This window comes from Panthera onca, chromosome X, assembly GCF_046562875.1.
Source record: "Panthera onca isolate mPanOnc1 chromosome X, mPanOnc1 haplotype 2, whole genome shotgun sequence".
In the NCBI taxonomy this organism is placed as follows: domain Eukaryota; kingdom Metazoa; phylum Chordata; class Mammalia; order Carnivora; family Felidae; genus Panthera; species Panthera onca.
In genome coordinates, this window is record NC_138357.1 from 83,509,996 (window position 1) to 83,527,726 (window position 17,731).

Genomic DNA, 17,731 nt, shown 5'->3' on the forward strand with positions numbered 1-17,731 from the left:
TTCCAAAGCATTGCAAATTTATTTGCAGCATCCTGTATCACACCCTCCCAAGAAAATCACCTGGAGAAATGGTCCTGCATTCTCTGCCAGTCTAAGTAAACTGAAGCAATTGTTATTTATGAACAGACAAGCCAAGACTGGCCTAATTACCAGGTATATTTTGGGTCTCTTATTTGACAGTAAAGGTTAACATTTCATCTGCCTCACTTAGCTTCAGGTCAGTACAATGTAGATCAGTGATGGCAAGGTTGGGATGAATGAATACTCTTGTGTCTTTTCTTTAGACATTAATTCCACCAACTACATTGCAGTAGTAGTAGAATGTTCATAAAAACAGTCAAGATTAATGTTGTCAGACCCTTTTGGATGTCCTATGTCCTAGTTACCTCAGGTGATTCCGCTCTTTGATCCATTGGGATATCCTGTCCCAGAGACATGGCAATTGCTCTCATCATCTGGTCCTCTTCCGACATACTCAGATCCTACAGAGAAGCAACAGAAAATCCAGCAACAAAACACATAACAACTCACAAGAAATCAGACATCCTGTGCTCAAGCTTTAGAGAAAAAGAGAAGGTACCCTGAATGCTGCTCTCTAAATTCAAATCCTAGGCTTACCTGGTTGCTACAAAAACAAAGAGGGGAAATCACAATGAAATTAAGCATAAGAAGGGGACTTCAATGTGACTATCTAGTATGCATTTCAGAAAAGCATTTCTTCTATTGCTTCCTGACTGTGGATACTTTAAGAGTTCTTCTGCAAAAAAAGTCCAGTAATTTGCATGGCTGGGAGATAGGAAGCTTCTGCTTATTACATTCTAAACAGTGTTATCACAAAACAAAAATACTGGCATGCAGAAGTCTGAAAATGAAAAGTAGTTTATAGAAGGGAAGACCAATGATGGAAACACAACAGAAGAAAAAACACAGCAGCAGCCAAACCAATGCCCTAGAAAATTACAACTGCTAAGCCAACTTACTCGAACAACTCCGCCCATGATTGGGGGAGGGTGGGTTAGAAGGTACTCTGTGGCCTGCTCCATGGTGCTGGTGTTCAAGAGGGCCTCCATGGCATGTTCCCTTGTGAAGCCCATGTCCATGAGCTACAAAAAGAATGCAGGATCTCAGAACCACAATAAAAGAGAAATTCAAATACATTTTTAAAAGGTAGAAACCCTTCCAAGATGAAAACAAGGTTTTCTAACTTCGTATGAACTGAGAACAGTAATAAGCTAAGGCAGTTAAGTAAATAAACAATCCTTTCCATTTGGTGCTTCCACAGCATTCAAACATCAGAGCTACACATTGGGGCAGGGAGTCAAGGTGATTCTCAATTCTATCCTCTAAGAAAACGGGGCTAGATGTTTATCATCATGAACAGGATCACTCTAATTCACAGATTGAGATTCATACACAGAAGCAAAAATGGATCCCCACTCTTCTGGAAAACAAACTGGCAACAGAACAAGAGCCTGAGAAATTGACCCAGACATTTTATTACTAGGAAATAATCATGAGATGTACAGAAAGATATGTACAAAAAGAAACTATACACCACTGATTTACAACATCAAATAAGAGAATTAACATCCAGTAATAAAAGAATGACAGGAAGCTAAAAAAATCACCCATTTTCTTAATGACAGCAGTACAATTCTACATACTGTATGATGTTAATTAGACATAAAATCAAGTGATGAAAAACCATCTTTTCTGTTGACATTATGAATGCCTTTAAAAATAGTTATATTTCCAAATTTTCTTAAAGTGAGCATTTAATAGTTATATGTATATTTAAAAGACATATTTGTACTTAAAAAGGACTCTAGACATAAAGAGAGCACACATACACACAGAAATTTCCAGAGGAATATGCTAAATTCTCTGTGATACTGAATTGTCAGGATTGTAGAGCCTCCTCAGTCTGCTTCTAGCCTCCAATTTTCAAAATGTGGTTTATATATTTACTTAAAGACAACAAACAAAAGTTTTGTAGATAAGGTTTCAGAGAGCTCTGTTGGAGAATAAATTTGGGTCACGATACCCCTTACCCTTTCCCTCTACAGATTAATGAGAAAGTAGCTGAGAACAGTTTGTGTCCAAAGAACATGGCAGCCACAGCCTATTGAGAATACTGTAAAAAAGTTTTAATACTTAACAACATGCTTGGGAGGACACAAATCTTTTACCTGTTAGGAGCATGAAAATTACACTCCAGCTTTCTCAGGAGAAAAAAGAAATGCTAAGAGGGAACAAATTTAAATGTATCTCCTAGCTAAGAGGACCAGGCACTCAGTGGCATGTAAACTTAGAAAACCGACAAGCAGTATACTCTATCAGGTGCAAAGCCTAGGCCCTGGAGTGGGAAGCTAGGACCCTACCTGTTGCAGTTGCTGCTGGTTGACTTGAGGTTCCCGGCGAGAGCCACCTTCTTCTTGCCCTGTGTCCTCTTCTCCTCGAGACCCCTCCTTCTCTTTGCTTAGTCTCTCTCGAATCACAGGTTCTCCTCGGAGAATGTGGCATAGGATGGCCAGCATGGACTCAGCCATTCGCCCACCATATACCTTCAGGGGTTTCCGGTTCCAAAGGTTCTTGATGCAAGTAAAGGCTGCCTAGAAGTCATTTGAAAAGCTGCGTGATCATTCTATCTCAATTCAAAGCTACTGGAGGAGTAAGTCAAAGACTTACAGGAAAGTCTTTCCACAAAAGGTCAGTGCCAACAACAAAATCCTTGGTCAGTACTGAGGGGGCATGAAGAAGCACACAGAAGGAGCATTGAACCCAATCTAAAGAACCAATCTCAAGTTTACAGTTCAAATATTTACACCACAGCATATTCTCCAATGGTCTCTATCCCCCTCTTCTGTAAGGCAGCCCTTATCTGGGAGTAGGATCCAATGGTTCTCCAACAATCGAGTTATTTCATTAAGGACCAAAAAGAAGGAGGGCTACCTAATCAGCATGAGAAATTTGTCTTGGTTTCAGAATGCTCAATACTCACTTTCTGAGTTACCACAAGGAAGCGGAGGGCACTGAATTGTGGAAAGTTCTGGACGCCTCCAGGCAATTTGGCAGGCAGTGAATGTGGAGATTCAAGCACCGTGGTGGGATTCACCATCTTCTCCACTAGCATTAGCCAGGCATCTAGGAATTCTCCTGTGCCATCAGGTAAATCTGAATGTTCTAATCCCTCAGCAACAGGAACTTTGCCTCCCATGGACAGAGCCCAATTGAAAGTTCTAAATTCAAAAAAGAAAAAGTATATACAGAGAATATTAGTATTGTAGATGGGGGGGGGGCATTCAGAAGGTTCCCAGTATCTACACTGGCACTACACGTCCTCTTAGAGCTACAGCTGCTAATCTATCCAATATTTATTAGCTTTATCTTTTTGGGGAGGAGGGTTTACTCCAGATTTATTGAGGTATTACTGACATATAACATATGTAAGTTTAAGGTATACAGTGTGATGATTTGATACACATACTGACTGCAAAATGATTACCACTTTTAGCTTTAGTTTTCAAAGCCAAACTGAACAAACAAAAAAACAAAAGTGGTTACCAGAAGGGAAGGGAGTAGGGGAATGGGTAAAATAGGTGAAGGGGATTAAGAAGTACAAATTTAGTTATAAAACACAAGCACTTCACAGAAATGAAAACTGCGGCATAGGGAATGAAGCTAATAACATTATAATAACTTTTTATGGTGACAGATGGTAACTACACTTATGGGGATGAAAACTGCATAATGCACAAAACCGTCAAATCATAATGTTGTACACCTGAAACAAACAGAAAACTATATGTCAACTATACTTCGATAAAAAAGTGAAATTCAGCTTAGAATCTTCAGACTAAGAGAAGGACAAAAATTATCAGTCAGAGAAACAATAGAAAAAGACAAGTCTAGGGGCGCCTGGGTGGCGTAGTCGGTTAAGCGTCCGACTTCAGCCAGGTCACGATCTCGCGGTCCGTGAGTTCGAGCCCCGCGTCGGGCTCTGGGCTGATGGCTCGGAGCCTGGAGCCTGTTTCGGATTCTGTGTCTCCCTCTCTCTCTGCCCCTCCCCCGTTCATGCTCTGTCTCTCTCTGTCCCAAAAAATAAAAAAAAAAAAAAAAAAAAAAAAAACGTTGAAAAAGACAAGTCTATTAGAAAAATATGTACCAAGCACTAAAAACCAAATGAGAAAAAGCAGAGACCCTTATGAACACTTCTAAGACAGGGTGAATCCCAACCTCCAAGAAGACAGACAAATATGTCTAGTTCCCAGAATGTAAAAGGGTGTAACTAATGGCTGTCTCTATGTATCTCACTGTCACAGGACAGGTGATGTAGAAAGTTGTGTGCCAAGGCACACAGAAAGACCAAACTCCAAAAAATGCTTCTCTGTGAAACAACTAGATTCTTACTCAAAAAGAGCATTGTGGCCTCCAGAGCAGAGAAATTTCTGCAGCATGAGGTGGTAAGGATATTTCCTCTCATCAAACAGCATTGGAGATGTAAAACCAACGGAACAGATGAAGAATGTCAGCCTGAAAGAGGGGAAAAAATTTTTAGACTTCTCTGAAGCAGTCACAGAAGCAGTAGGAAAATTCATGTAGAGGCCTAGAGTAAAATTTAACATTGTACTGAAGTGACTGAGAGACTGACTGGAATTCAGGTGGGTGGCTAGTCTGGTTAAAATTTCTAAAGCAAAAAAGGTGATGATTTTTACACCTAGGAAAAAATACAAGGTTACTGAAATATAGTTTGATTATAAATACTTGAAAAATCTCTATATTCTAGACTAAGAAAAACCAAGACAGTACATTAAACTGCATGTAGGCAATGCATCTATAGTTAACAGGGGACCTTTCAAGTCCTCTAGTTCAGTGGTTCACTCTCCATTTAAGTAGAAAAGCAATGAATTTGATTCTGTATCTCAAGCAGAATCTCACCTGAAGCGGGGAGTAGGTGTATATGGTGGAGGTTGCCAAGATAAGCCCTTTGTGAGGAGCTTAGTGAGGGCTGAAGCTGTGGATCGAGCAGCAGGTGTCGGTGCTGTGGTGGTGCTGGCAGCATGATGGCTCCTTCTCTGGCGGACAGGAGACCCCACGCAAAGTTTAACAAGGAGTCCAAATAGTTCAGCAAGTGCTCGGCCTAATCTGGAGGAAGCTGGAACCCAAAAGTCAAAATAAGGCATGAGAGTACTCTCAGAATGGTTTCATTATAACTAACATTACTGACGAATATATTTTTATGATTGACCACTTCCTCCCACACAAACACCTGGATTTGTTTCTACATCTGACAATCCAAAAAGGAAGTTCCAGAGAATAAATGCCTCTTTTGAAGGCAACAGAGAAGTATGTTGGCACTCATTACATATGTGAAAGACAAGATAAACACATTGTTAAAGTAGGTATTAATGGAAATCGCCTTTGTAGAAAAAGCAACACAGCAATATGAACCAGTTAAGTAAATGAATACATCTACTGGGTTATGGAATCACTTAAAATGCCTACAGAACTTTAAACATAGCAAAACCGTTAACAATTTGGACCAGGAAAGAACATCAGATATACTATATATTGTCTGATCACAACATTAAATGTATGATCCCCAAAGGAAAAAAGACTGCTATGAAAAGCTTAACAATTTTATAAATGCCTTTCTTAAGGTGTTAGGTAGATTGTAAGTATTTCAAATTTTCATCCTTGTAGGATGCTTTTTGGTATACATTGTTGAACCAAAGAGTAGAATCCAAACTCATGTTTGAAAATAGAAAAAGGGAAAGGAAACATGGCCAAACATATTCTATTTGGGTGTTTCTTTGCTCTTCTTAAACCATTTCTCTGTATTTTTGTTCTACAATATTACTCAAAATCATAAATGAAAATACTGCTATAGAATTTCTAAAACAAACATTTCATCATGATCCAGAGTTAAGAAAGGTTAGATCTGAGTCAAAGTAAAATCTCTTGTGTACAACAATGCACCGTGAAAAATAGGCTCTACTAGAGCTGGCAGTACATATCATACCCAAAACTTAGTAAGCTGAGTTAAACAGCCTAAGAAAAAAGGAATATGCCTTTCTTCTTCTTAATCCATCCGAATTAGGATTTCCTAATATTAGGCGGTACAGATACTTGCACTGCTTGGCTGGATGCTGGGTATGCCCAGACTCTGAAAAACCAATGCATCCAAACCTAAGACTGCACTTTGTTTCACCTTCAGGTGAACAAACAGCAAAGTGGCTCAAAGGTTGTTAGCAAGGATAAGAAAAGAAGATAAAAGGCCAGTAGCCACAGATAAATAGACATTAAAAGCATGGGCCGGGCCCACAAATAAACCCCAGATTTTTCTAAGGTCAGAGTTGTCCAAAAGGTCTAGCAAAGAAAGTAGAGGTAAACCATGAGCACCTTCTTGGTCAATTTACCTTCAATATGGGGTTGGTGGTGGTAGATTTTCAAATTAAAATGAGTAGAAGTAAACAAATTAGAACAGAATGTAAAATTCAAGGGAGTTAAAAATAATAAACAGAATAACCAAAGTCCATTTTCTGCTTGTTTTGGGGCACAGCTCCAGATTCCCAGGAGTTATGTCTTCACTTTCCTCTACATTAAGGTGTCGGAAAGAGGTAAATATTGAGGAACATACAAAATAGGTTCCTTAAACACTGACATTAAGGGCAAAAGAAGACAAAGATTCGTGCACATCTTTAATGCAGTCTTGCATCATGTTAATGTGGTCTCCACAGAGCTGCCAAATTTACATTATTAAAACATGAATCAACCATGTCACTTGCCAGCTATGTTTAAGGGACAGAGAAAGGAAAAGGAGACTGGGTGGAGTAGCCACACAAGTAACAGGAAAACAGGACAGTTTCATACCACAGAAGCCAAGAAAATTGTATTTAGAGGTGGTGGGCCAACTATCATCCTGCAAAAAAGTGAGAAAGGAGCTGAAGAGTATCCAATGTACTTAGCAATAGGTTACTAATGAGACATTTCAGTGGAATGGTAGGAGGAGAAGCCATTTGCAGTAGTTGAAGAATGAGTAGGTAGGAAGGAATTAAAGACAAGGAGGGGTAGACATAGCTTTCAAGAACGAGTCTCTTATGCCTGTATCCCTAACACTTAGTACAAAGCCTATCACATAGCAGACATTGTATTAAGTACACCTGAAAGTAAGTCACCAAAGTTGAAAAGTTCCTTAAAGGAAACAACGCAGCCATATCAACTGAATTTGTCTGAGAATTGGTTAAAGCTCTGAAACCCAGAAAAGGGAGTAGAAAGAAAAAAATCACTCACCTGACAATAAAGGCTTGATTTGCTTGATTCTGGCAGCCATAGCAGGTGTGATTTTAGATTTGCCCTTAGAATCTGAAGCAGTAGGTTCATCTGTCTCCATGGGAGCCAATGCATCACCATCAAGCCCAATGCCTTCTAATAAGCCCTGGGTAGAAGCATCCATACTTGGAGCTGTTCCATCCTGTTCCCCATCTGTAGACACAGAGGGAAGCAGTAAGACCATGTTGAGTTGTCACTTACCTGGTTCCTTGTTCTGAAGTCACAAGAAATAGCTACCCATGGAGCTTGTTACACTTTAAGTTTCCATAACTTCCTAAATCTGAAATAGAAAAAGAAAAACAAAACTGTACTAACATGCCCCTCTCCTTGAAGCCCTTCTAAGTAGCTAATACTGACATTTTCCAGTGAGAGCATATGAACTGTCTTAAAACAGGACTACCTTCTAAGACTAGGTACTGCATGACACAGGGGCACCATTCACACAGACTACAATATGAGCGGTGCACCCTCCCCGCCCCAACCAATGCTGTCAAGGTGAATACCCTGTTAGAATTTCATGGCTTGCTAATAAACTCAAATTAAATATCATAAATTACCACTGGAGAAATACATTTTCTAGCATATAAGATTTTTGCATATGAATGTGAGATGTATCTTTTTCTTTTTTGGTGGGGATATGTGTGCTCTTAGATCTAATAATCAGCTTTAGACAAACGTTAATAAAACACATCACCAAGTTTTTTTTGTAATGTTCTAAGAAAACCTGTGGAAATGGGAGTCATCTTTGTTAAATGTGTAAAAGAAATTGTTAGAAAAAAAATATATCCAGATTGTTAGGTGAAGCAATTCTTTGACAGAGTCTAATTTTGTTCATATATCCTTCCTAGTAAATTATTTTATAGTTTCTTTGAGTCAAAATTTGGTGTATTTGGCTAAATTCGAGGTACTAATTTTTGGTTTGGTCCTCTTTCTCCGAATTTATTAATACTTTATTATTTTTTTATTTTAGAGAGTCAGCGAGTAGGGGAGAGGGGTAGAAAGAGAGTGAGATTATCCTAAGCATTTTCAACATGGAGCCCAAAGCGGGGCTCAATCTAACTGTGAGATCATGACCTGAGCCAAAATCAAGAGTTGGATGCTTCACCTACTGAGCCACCCAGGCGTCCCTCTCCAAATTTAAATGGGCCAAAGGTTTGTGTTTGTTTTATTAGTGCTCTCCCCTCCCCCATAATAACTAGCTATCGTGTAACTCCTTATTTGGTTAAGTTATGCCTTTATTCCTTAAGCATTTTCCCTATGTTTAAACTCAGTACGATGTGTAAGCATATCTTATGGGTTTTTATATATGGAATTGTCTTCACTGTTTTCTTAATAGTCTATCAAATTAATTTCTTCCCTGTTGCAGAATATAGGGAAAAAAAGTTTCCAGGGGCACCTGAGTGGCTCAGTCGGTTAAGCGTCCGACTTCAGCTCAGGTCATAATCTCGCAGTCCGTGAGTTCCAGTTCCACAAACTCACACTCTGTCTCTATCTCAAAAGTAAATAAACATTAAAAAAATTAAAAAAACTTTCCAGAAAGTTGCCTTTACTTTTTTTAATTAAAAAATTTTGGGGCGCCTGGGTGGCTCAGTCGGTTAAGCCTCCGACTTCAGCTCAGGTCACGATCTCACGGTCCGTGAGTTCCAGCCCCGCATCGGGCTCTGGGCTGATGGCTCAGAGCCTGGAGCCTGCTTCCGATTCTGTGTTTCCCTCTCTCTCTGCCCCTCCCCTGTTCATGCTCTGTCTCTCTCTGTCTCAAAAATAAATAAATGTTAAAAAAAAAAAAAAATTAAAAAAAAAAAAATTTTAAGGTTTCTTGATCTTTGAGAGACAGAGTACAAGTGGGGGAGGGGCAGAGAGAGGGAGAGACAGAATCTGAAGCAGGATCCAGGCTCTGAGCTATCAGTACGGAGCCCAACATGGGGCTGGAACCCACAAACAGAGAGATCACGACCCAAGCTGAAACTGGATGCTTAACCAACTGAGCCATCCAGGTGACCCAAAAGTTGCTTTTATTAATTTTAGGTTTGTTGCATTAGAGTCTGAAAATTGTGTATTAATTTATGCTTATTGCAATTTGGAACTTTCATCGTGATATAACATAAAAGCTATTCTCTAAAATACCATTGTACAGGGGTGCTTGGTTGGCTGGCTTGGTTGGAAGAGCATGCAACTCTTGATCTCAGGGTTGTGAGTTCAAGCCCCACACTGGATGTAGAGATTACTTAAATAAAAATACCACTGTACAAAGGAGCCTAAAAGATGGCAGAGTAGGACGGCCCTGAAATCATCTACTCCCACGTTTACAACTAGATATCATCCATATCCAAGTCAATAAACTGAAGAGCAATTCGAAGACCAGCAGAACAAACTCCACAACTAAATATAGAGAAGCAGCTGCATCTGAAAGGTTAGGAAGGTCAGAAAGGCCGAGGGAGGCTGCCCACAGAAGGGAGGGAGTAGGGTGCAGAGACGGTAGGGAAACAGGCACTCGCACCAGGAAACTCACAAGAGGAGATTCATTCCCATAACGTTTGGCTTTAAAAACCAGAGGGGCTGTGGGCACCTAATGTGGCTCAGTCAGCTGAGTGTTCAACTCTTGATTTCAGCTCAGGTCATGATCCCAGGCTCATAGAATTGAGCCCTGCATCGGGCTCCTCGCTGGGCAAGAGCCTGCTTAAGACTCTCTTTCCCTCTTCCCCTCTCCCAGCTAGCACATGCTCTCTCTCGCTCGCGCGCGCGCTCTCTCTCTCTCTCTCTCAAAAACAACAACAAAACAAAAAACCAACACCAGAGGGGCTGAATTCTATGAGTCTGTAAAACCATTGGGACTTGGGGTTGAGCTTTAAAAGTTGACTCATACTGGGCCAGCTATCACTTGGTTGCTGCCCTTAAAGAGACAGCAGCCTACACAGAGAAGCAACATAAAAACGTCAGTTTACACAATACTGGGGCAAAAGGGAGACAGATCTCTTCAAGCTGATTTTAGAGCTTGTTGGGGGATTTCTCTGAAAAGGAGGGAGCTGGCAGTTGCCATTTTTCTCCCCTTGCCCTGCAGCATTAACACAGAGCATTAACACAGCTTCCTTGTAGGAGGCAAGGCTACAGAGACACTACCTAACCTGCAAGCAGTGAGCCATGGCCGTGAGGTCTCTTGAGGACTCACCCACAGGGCAAATTCTGTTAAAGCTACACATGTCCTGCCCAGCCACCTGGTGCATAGTTGTGCACTGTGCCCCCAGCTGCTACAGTGTTTTGGAGAATCTGGCATAGCACTAGCGTCCAACTCCTATCTTCCTAACACTGCCACCCAAGCTCTCAAGTTAACCAGTGGGTGTGCCCCCTCGGAGTTGACTTGCCTGGGTCCCACTAATGCCACAGAGAGCAAGTAAAGCCCACAAAAGACAGAGTCAGTACAGATGACTACAGTGAAAGAAAAAGTGACTCAGACAAAACAGCAAGACATAAGTATCATATACAGGATACTCTCCTGAAATACCAGGTTCTGGTGAACAAGGGACACTACATGGCATTATAGGACCTCTTCTTTATAAGGTCACTACATTTAAGAGCAAAAGACATAGCTGAAATTCTTAACACATAAACAGACATAGAGAGGCGGACAAAAAAAAGAGAAATTTATCCCAAATGAAAGAACAGGAAAAGGTCGTAGCCAGAAATCTAAGTGAAACCGATGTAAGTAACATGCCTGATAGAGAATTTAAGGCAATGATCATAGGGACACCCACCGGATTTGAGGAAACAATGGAAGACCTAAGTGAGACCCTTAATGCAGAGATAAGGAATAACATAGCAGAGATAAAGGGCTCAATAAGTGAAATGAAACTCACACTTGATGGAATAATAGCAGGCTGAAAGAAGCAGAGAAATGAATTAGTGACCTAGAAGACAAGAGTAATGGAAAGTAATCAAGCTGAACAAAAGGGAGAAAAGAAATATGCACATGAAAATAGACCCATCGAACTCACTGAGTCCACAAAACATAGCATTCATTACTACAAGGAGACCCAGAAGAGAGAGAAAGGGGGGTAGAAAATTTATTTGAAGAAATAATAGCTGGAAACTTCCCTAATCTGGGGAAGGAAACAGATATGCAGATTCATGAGGCAGACAACCCCCAACAGAATCAACAAAAGCAGATGAACACAAAGAGACTGTAATTAATTTTGCAAAATACAATGATAAAGAAAAAAACTGAAAAGCAGGAAGAAAAAAAGAAGTAAATGTGCAAAATATAGTGATAAAGAGAAGACTCAAAAAGCAGCAAGACAAAAAAAGTTGGTAACCTATGAGGGAAAACCCAGAAGGCAAGCAGATTTTTCAGCAGAAACTTGGCAAGCCAGAAGGGCATGGCATGAAATATTCAAAGTGTTGAATGGGAAAAAAAATGTGTGGCCAGGAATAGTTTATCCAGCAAGGTTATCATTCAGAACAGAAGTAGAGATAAAGAGTTTCCCAGACAAAAACTAAAGGAGTTCATAATCACTAAAGCAGCCCTGTAAGAAATAGTAAAGAGGACTCTGAGTAGAAAGGAGAGATCAAAAGTGACAATATCGGGGTGCCTGGGTGGCTCAGTCAGTTAAGTGTCTGACTTTGGCTCAGGTCATGATCTTGTGGTTTGTGAGTTCAAGCCCTGCATTAGGCTTTGCAATGAGAGCTCAGAGCCTGGAGCCTGCATCAGATTCTGTGTCTCCCTCTCTCTCTGCCCCTCCCCTGCTCGCTCTGTCTCTCTCTCAAAAAACAAACATTAAAAAATTTTTAATTAAAAAAAGTGACAATATCAAGGAACTCACAAAAAAGGATATAAGATGTAACAACAAATACCTAAAACATGGGGAGAGAAGAATGGGTTCAAACTTAAACCACAACCAACTAATATAGACTGCTATATGCAAAAGAAATTATATACGAACATCATGGTAACCATCTATCAAAAACCACTAAAAATATTCAAAGAATAAAGGGAAAGAAATCCAAATAGATCACTAAAGAAAATAGCAAACCATGAAAGACAAGAAAGGATCAGAAAATTTCAGAAACAACCACAAAACAAGTAACAAAATGGCATTACTTATCGATCTATCAATAATTACTTTGAATGTAAATGGACTAAACACTGCAATCAAAAGACACACAGTGACAATATGGATAAAAAAGCAAGACCCATCCTGCCTAAAAGAGACTCATGTTAGACCTAAAGACACCTGCAAGTGGAATGCAAGGGGCTGGAGAATCATCTATCATGCAAATGGTTGTCAAAAGAAAGTCAGAATAGCAACACTTATACTGGACAAAATAGGCTTTAAAACAAAGACTGTTAGACAAAGGAGGACACACTATATAATAATAAAGGGGACAATCCAACAAAAAACCCTAACAATTGTGAATATGCACCCACAAAGGAGCACCCAAATACACAATACAGTTGATAACAAACGTAAAGGAACTAATTGATAGTAATACAATAATAGTAGGAGACTTTAACACACCCACTTACATTAATGGACTGATCATCTAAACAGGGAATCAAGAAGGTAACAATGACTTTGAATGACACACTGGACCACATGGATTTAACAGATATATTCAAAACATTCCATCTTGAGACAAAATAGCAAAATAACACATACACATTCTTTTCAATTATACATGGAACAGTCTACAGAACAGATCACACATTAGTCCAGAAAACTAGCTTCAACAAATTCAAGAAGATTGAAGTCATACCATGCATCTTTTCTGACCACAATGCTATGACAACAGAAGTCAACCACAAGAAAAAATCTGAGGGGCGTCTGAGTGGGTCAGTTGGTTTAAGTGTCCATCCAACTCTTGATTTCAGCTCAGGTCATGATCTCAGGGTTTGTGAGATGGAGCCCCCACATCTGTGCTGACAGCACAGAGCCTGCTTGGGGTTCCGTCTATCCCTCCCTCGCTTGCATGTGCTGTCTCAAAACAAGTAAACATTTTTTAAAAATCTGGAAAGACCACAAATACATGGAGGTTAAACAACATGCTACTAAACAACAAATGGGCCAACCATGAAATCAAAGAAGAAATTTGAAAAGTACATGGAAACAAATGAAAAACACAATGGTCCAAAATCTCTGGGATGCAGCAAAGACAGTTATAAGAGGGAAATATTTAGCAATATAGGCCTACCTCAACAAGCAAGAAATCTCAAACAACCTACACCAAAAAGAGCTGGAAAAACAACCAAAACCTAAAGCCAGCAGAAGGAAGGAAATAATAAAGATTAGAGTAGAAATGATCTAGAACTAAAAAAAAACACAACAGAACAGATGAATGATAACTGCAGCTGGTTCTTTAATCCTCAGTAAAGAGAAAGGACAAAAATAAAATCACCAATGAGAGAGGAGAAATAACCACCACACCACAGAAATACAAAAAATCATGAGAATGTTATGAAAAACCATATGCTAACAAACTGGACAACCCAGAGGAAACGGACAAATACTTAGAAACATATAAACTACCAAAACTGAAACAGGAGGAAATAGAAAATTTGAACAGACTGATAACCAGCAAAGAAACAGAGTCAGTAATCAATAAACTCCCAGCAAACAGAAGTCCAGGACTGGATGGCTTCACAGGCGAATTCTACCAAACATTAAATCAAAGAAGACTTAATTCCTATTCATCTCAAACTATTCCAAAAAATATAAAAGGAAAGAAAACTTCTAAATTCTTTTTATGAGGCCAGCATTACCCTGATACCAATACCAGATAAAGACACCATTGAACGAGAGAACTACAGGTCACTATCCCTGATGAACACAGATGCAATAAACTCCTAGCAAACTGAATTCAACAGTATATTAAAAAAACATCATTCACCATGATCAAGTAGGATTTACTCCCGGGTTGTAAGGGTGGTTCAATATTTGCAAATCGATCAGTGTGATACATCACATCAATAAGAGAAAGGATAAGAACCATAAGATAATTTCAAGAAGATGCAGAAAAAGTACGACAAAGAACAGTATCTATTCATGATAAAAAAAAAAAAAAACCAACAAAGTAGGTTTAGAGGGAATATACCTAAACATAATAAAGGACACATATTAAAAACAAAGCTCACATCATCCTGAATGGGGAAAACTGAGAGCTTTTCTTTTAAGATCAAGAATAAGACAAGGATGCCCACTCTTACCGCTTTTATTCATCACATCACTTGAAGTCCTAGCCACAGGAATCAGACAAGAAAAAGAAATAAAAGACATCCAAAAGTAAGGGAGAAGTGAAATTTTCCCTATTTCTAGATGACATAATACTATATATAGAAAACCCTAAAGACTCCACTAAAAAACGCTAGAACGGATATACATATTCAGTAAAGTCACAGGACACAAAATCAACGTACAGAAATCTGGTGCATTTCTATACACCAATAATGAAGAGAAAAAGAAATTAAGAACAATCCCATTCACAAATGCACCAAAAATAACATACCCTAGGAATAAACTGAACCACAGCGGTACTCTAAAACACTGATGAAAGAAATTGAAGAGAACACAAAGAAATGGAAAGACATTCCGTGCTCATGGAATGGAAGAACAAATATTGTTAAAATGTCTATACTTCCCAAAGCAACCTACATACTTAATGCAATCCTATCAAAATACCAGCAGGAATTTTTACAGAACCATAACAAACAATCCTAAAATTTGTATGGAAACACAAAAGACCCCCAATAGCCAAAGAAACCTTGAAAAAGAAAAAGCTGGAGGCATCACATTTTCAGACTTCAAGTTATAATATAAAGCTGCAGTTATCGAAAACTGTATGGTACTGGCAAAAAAAAAAAAAAACAAAAAACAAAAAAACCAGACACATAGATCAACGGAACAGAAAAGAAAACCCAGAAATAGACACAACTATATGGTCAACTCATTTTGTCAAAGCAGGAAAGAATATACAATAGGAATAAGATGGTCTCTTCAACAAATGCTGTAAGGAAAAATGGACAAGATGTAAAAGAATGAAACTGGACCACTTTCTTACACCATACACAAAAATAAATTCAAAATGGGTCAAAGACCTAAATGTGAGACCTATATCTATAAAAGCCCTAGAAGAGAACACAGGCTGTAACCTCTATGACATCAGCCATAGTACCATTTTCTAGATATGTCTCCTAAGGCAAGGGAAACAAAAGCAAAAATATACTATTGGGACTACATCAAAATAAAAATCTTCTGCACAGTAAAGGAAAACAACAAAATTAAAAAGCAGCCTACAGCACGTGAGAAAGTATCTGCAAATGATGTATCCGATAAAGGGTTACTATCCAAAATATACAAAGAACTTACTTCTACAACTCAACACCCAAAAAACATATAATCCAACCAAAAAATGGGCAGAAGACATGAACAGACATTTTTCCAAAGAAAGTATAGAGATGGCAAAAAAAACACAAGATGTTCATCATCACTCACCATCAGGGAAATGCAAATCAAAACTACATTGAGCTATCACCTCGCACCTGTCAGAATGGCTAAAATCAAAGCCACAAGAAACAAAAGGTGCTGGTGAGGATGTAGGAAAAAAGGAACCCATTTTCACTGCTGGTGGGAATGGAAATTGGTGCAGTCACTCTGGAAAATAGTATGGAGGTTCCTCAGAAAGTTAAAAATAGAACTACCCTACAATTCAGCAATTGCGCTACTAGGTAGTTATCCAAAGAATGCAAAAACACTAATTCAAAGGGATACATGCACCCCTATGTTTATACTAGCATTATTTACAATAGCCAAGATATGGAAACAGACCAAGTGTTCACTGACTGATAAATGGATAAAGAAAAAGTGGCACATATGAAAATGGAATGTTCTTCAACCATAAAAAAGAATGAAATCTTGCCATTTGCAAGGATGTGGATGGACTTAGTATAATGCTAAGCAAAACAAGTCAAAGACAAACACTGTATGATTTCACTCCTATGTGGAATTTAAGAAACAGAACAAATGAGCAAAGGGGAAAAAAGAGAGTGAGACAAATCAAGAAACAATCATACAGAACTGATCATTACCAGAGGGGAGGGGTTGGGGAAGGGGTTATATAGGCAATGGGGATTAAGGAGTGTACTTGTCCTGATGAGCTTGTCCAGGTGATGTATGGAATTGTTGAATCACTATACTATAGAACTGAAACTAATATAACACTTCATGTTAACCTACTGAAATTAAAATAAAAACTTTTAACAAATATAAAAGAAAAATTTTAAATATATAACATGGAATCAGAAAAACAAAATAGCCCTGTCCACATATGTGTGAGCCACATATAATTTTAAATTTTCTAGTAGCCACATTAAAAATTAAAAACATAATTAAAAAAAATTTTTTTAATGTTGGGGCGCCTGGGTGGCTCAGTCGGTTAAGCATCCACCTTCAGCTCAGGTCATGATCTCACGGTCCGTGGGTTCGAGCACTGCATCGGGCTCCGTGTCTCCCTCTCTCTCTGCCCCTCCCCTGCTCATGCTCTGTCTCTCTTGGTCTCAAAAATAAAAACATTAAAAATTTTTTAATATATTCATTTGAGAGAGAGAGAGAGAGAGAGAGAGAGAGAGAGAGAGAAAGAGAAAGCAGAGAGAGAGGGAGACACAGAATCTGAAGCAGGCTCCAGGTTCTGAGCTGTCAGCACAGAACCCAGCGCGAGGCTCAAACTCACGAATTGTAAGATCATGACCTGAGCCGAAGTTGGATGCTTAACTGACTGAGCCAACCAGGCGCCCCAAACAGATAATTTTTTAATATACTGTTTAACCCAATTTATTCAATTTTTATTTTTCAACATATAATCATATATAAAAATTGTTAAGTTTTCACACTTTTATACTCAGTAATTTTTAAAAACCAGGTATCTATAAATATGTTTAAGTATATCTCAATTTGGACATTATATTTTCATAGAAATAGCTGATCTATGTTTATTTCATACATTTTATGCATGTATGAATATATGTTTGTATGTGTATGTATATATATACATATATACACACACACACATATTATATATATACATGTATATGTGTATATCCTACATGTATATACACATGTAGGATGCATGCCCAGCTGTGGAGCCCACCCTGGGGCTTAAAGTCATGACCCTGAGATCAAGAGTCGAAAACTTAACTGACTGCACCACCCAGGTACCCCTTTCACAGAATTTAGTTGAAAAAAAAAATACATTCACATACCAAAGTTGTTCTAAACATACTTAGAAGCCTTCTAACAACTGAACACAGTAATAGTTGTTATATTGAAACTAACAAAAATTAAGAATTCAGTTTTCTCCATCCAATCTATATAATCTCAACTACATGTTTAGCAACCCTATTTCCAAATAAAGTCAC

At 38.7% G+C, this 17,731-nt stretch overlaps 1 protein-coding gene across 12 annotated transcripts in view; it reads right to left on the reverse strand.

Annotated features, from left to right (window-relative positions):
* Positions 1-17,731, reverse strand: part of HUWE1 (HECT, UBA and WWE domain containing E3 ubiquitin protein ligase 1) — a 168,964-nt gene that overhangs the window by 48,755 nt on the left and 102,478 nt on the right. For all 12 annotated transcript variants that reach the window (XM_081793318.1, XM_081793327.1, XM_081793329.1 and 9 more), the window contains 7 exons: positions 7,294-7,485; positions 4,939-5,155; positions 4,411-4,533; positions 3,002-3,239; positions 2,382-2,612; positions 981-1,103; positions 387-482 (listed from right to left, as the gene is read on the reverse strand). In XM_081793318.1, coding sequence (XP_081649444.1) covers positions 387-482; positions 981-1,103; positions 2,382-2,612; positions 3,002-3,239; positions 4,411-4,533; positions 4,939-5,155; positions 7,294-7,485 — 1,220 coding nt within the window. The remainder of the gene's footprint in view (positions 1-386; positions 483-980; positions 1,104-2,381; positions 2,613-3,001; positions 3,240-4,410; positions 4,534-4,938; positions 5,156-7,293; positions 7,486-17,731) is intronic.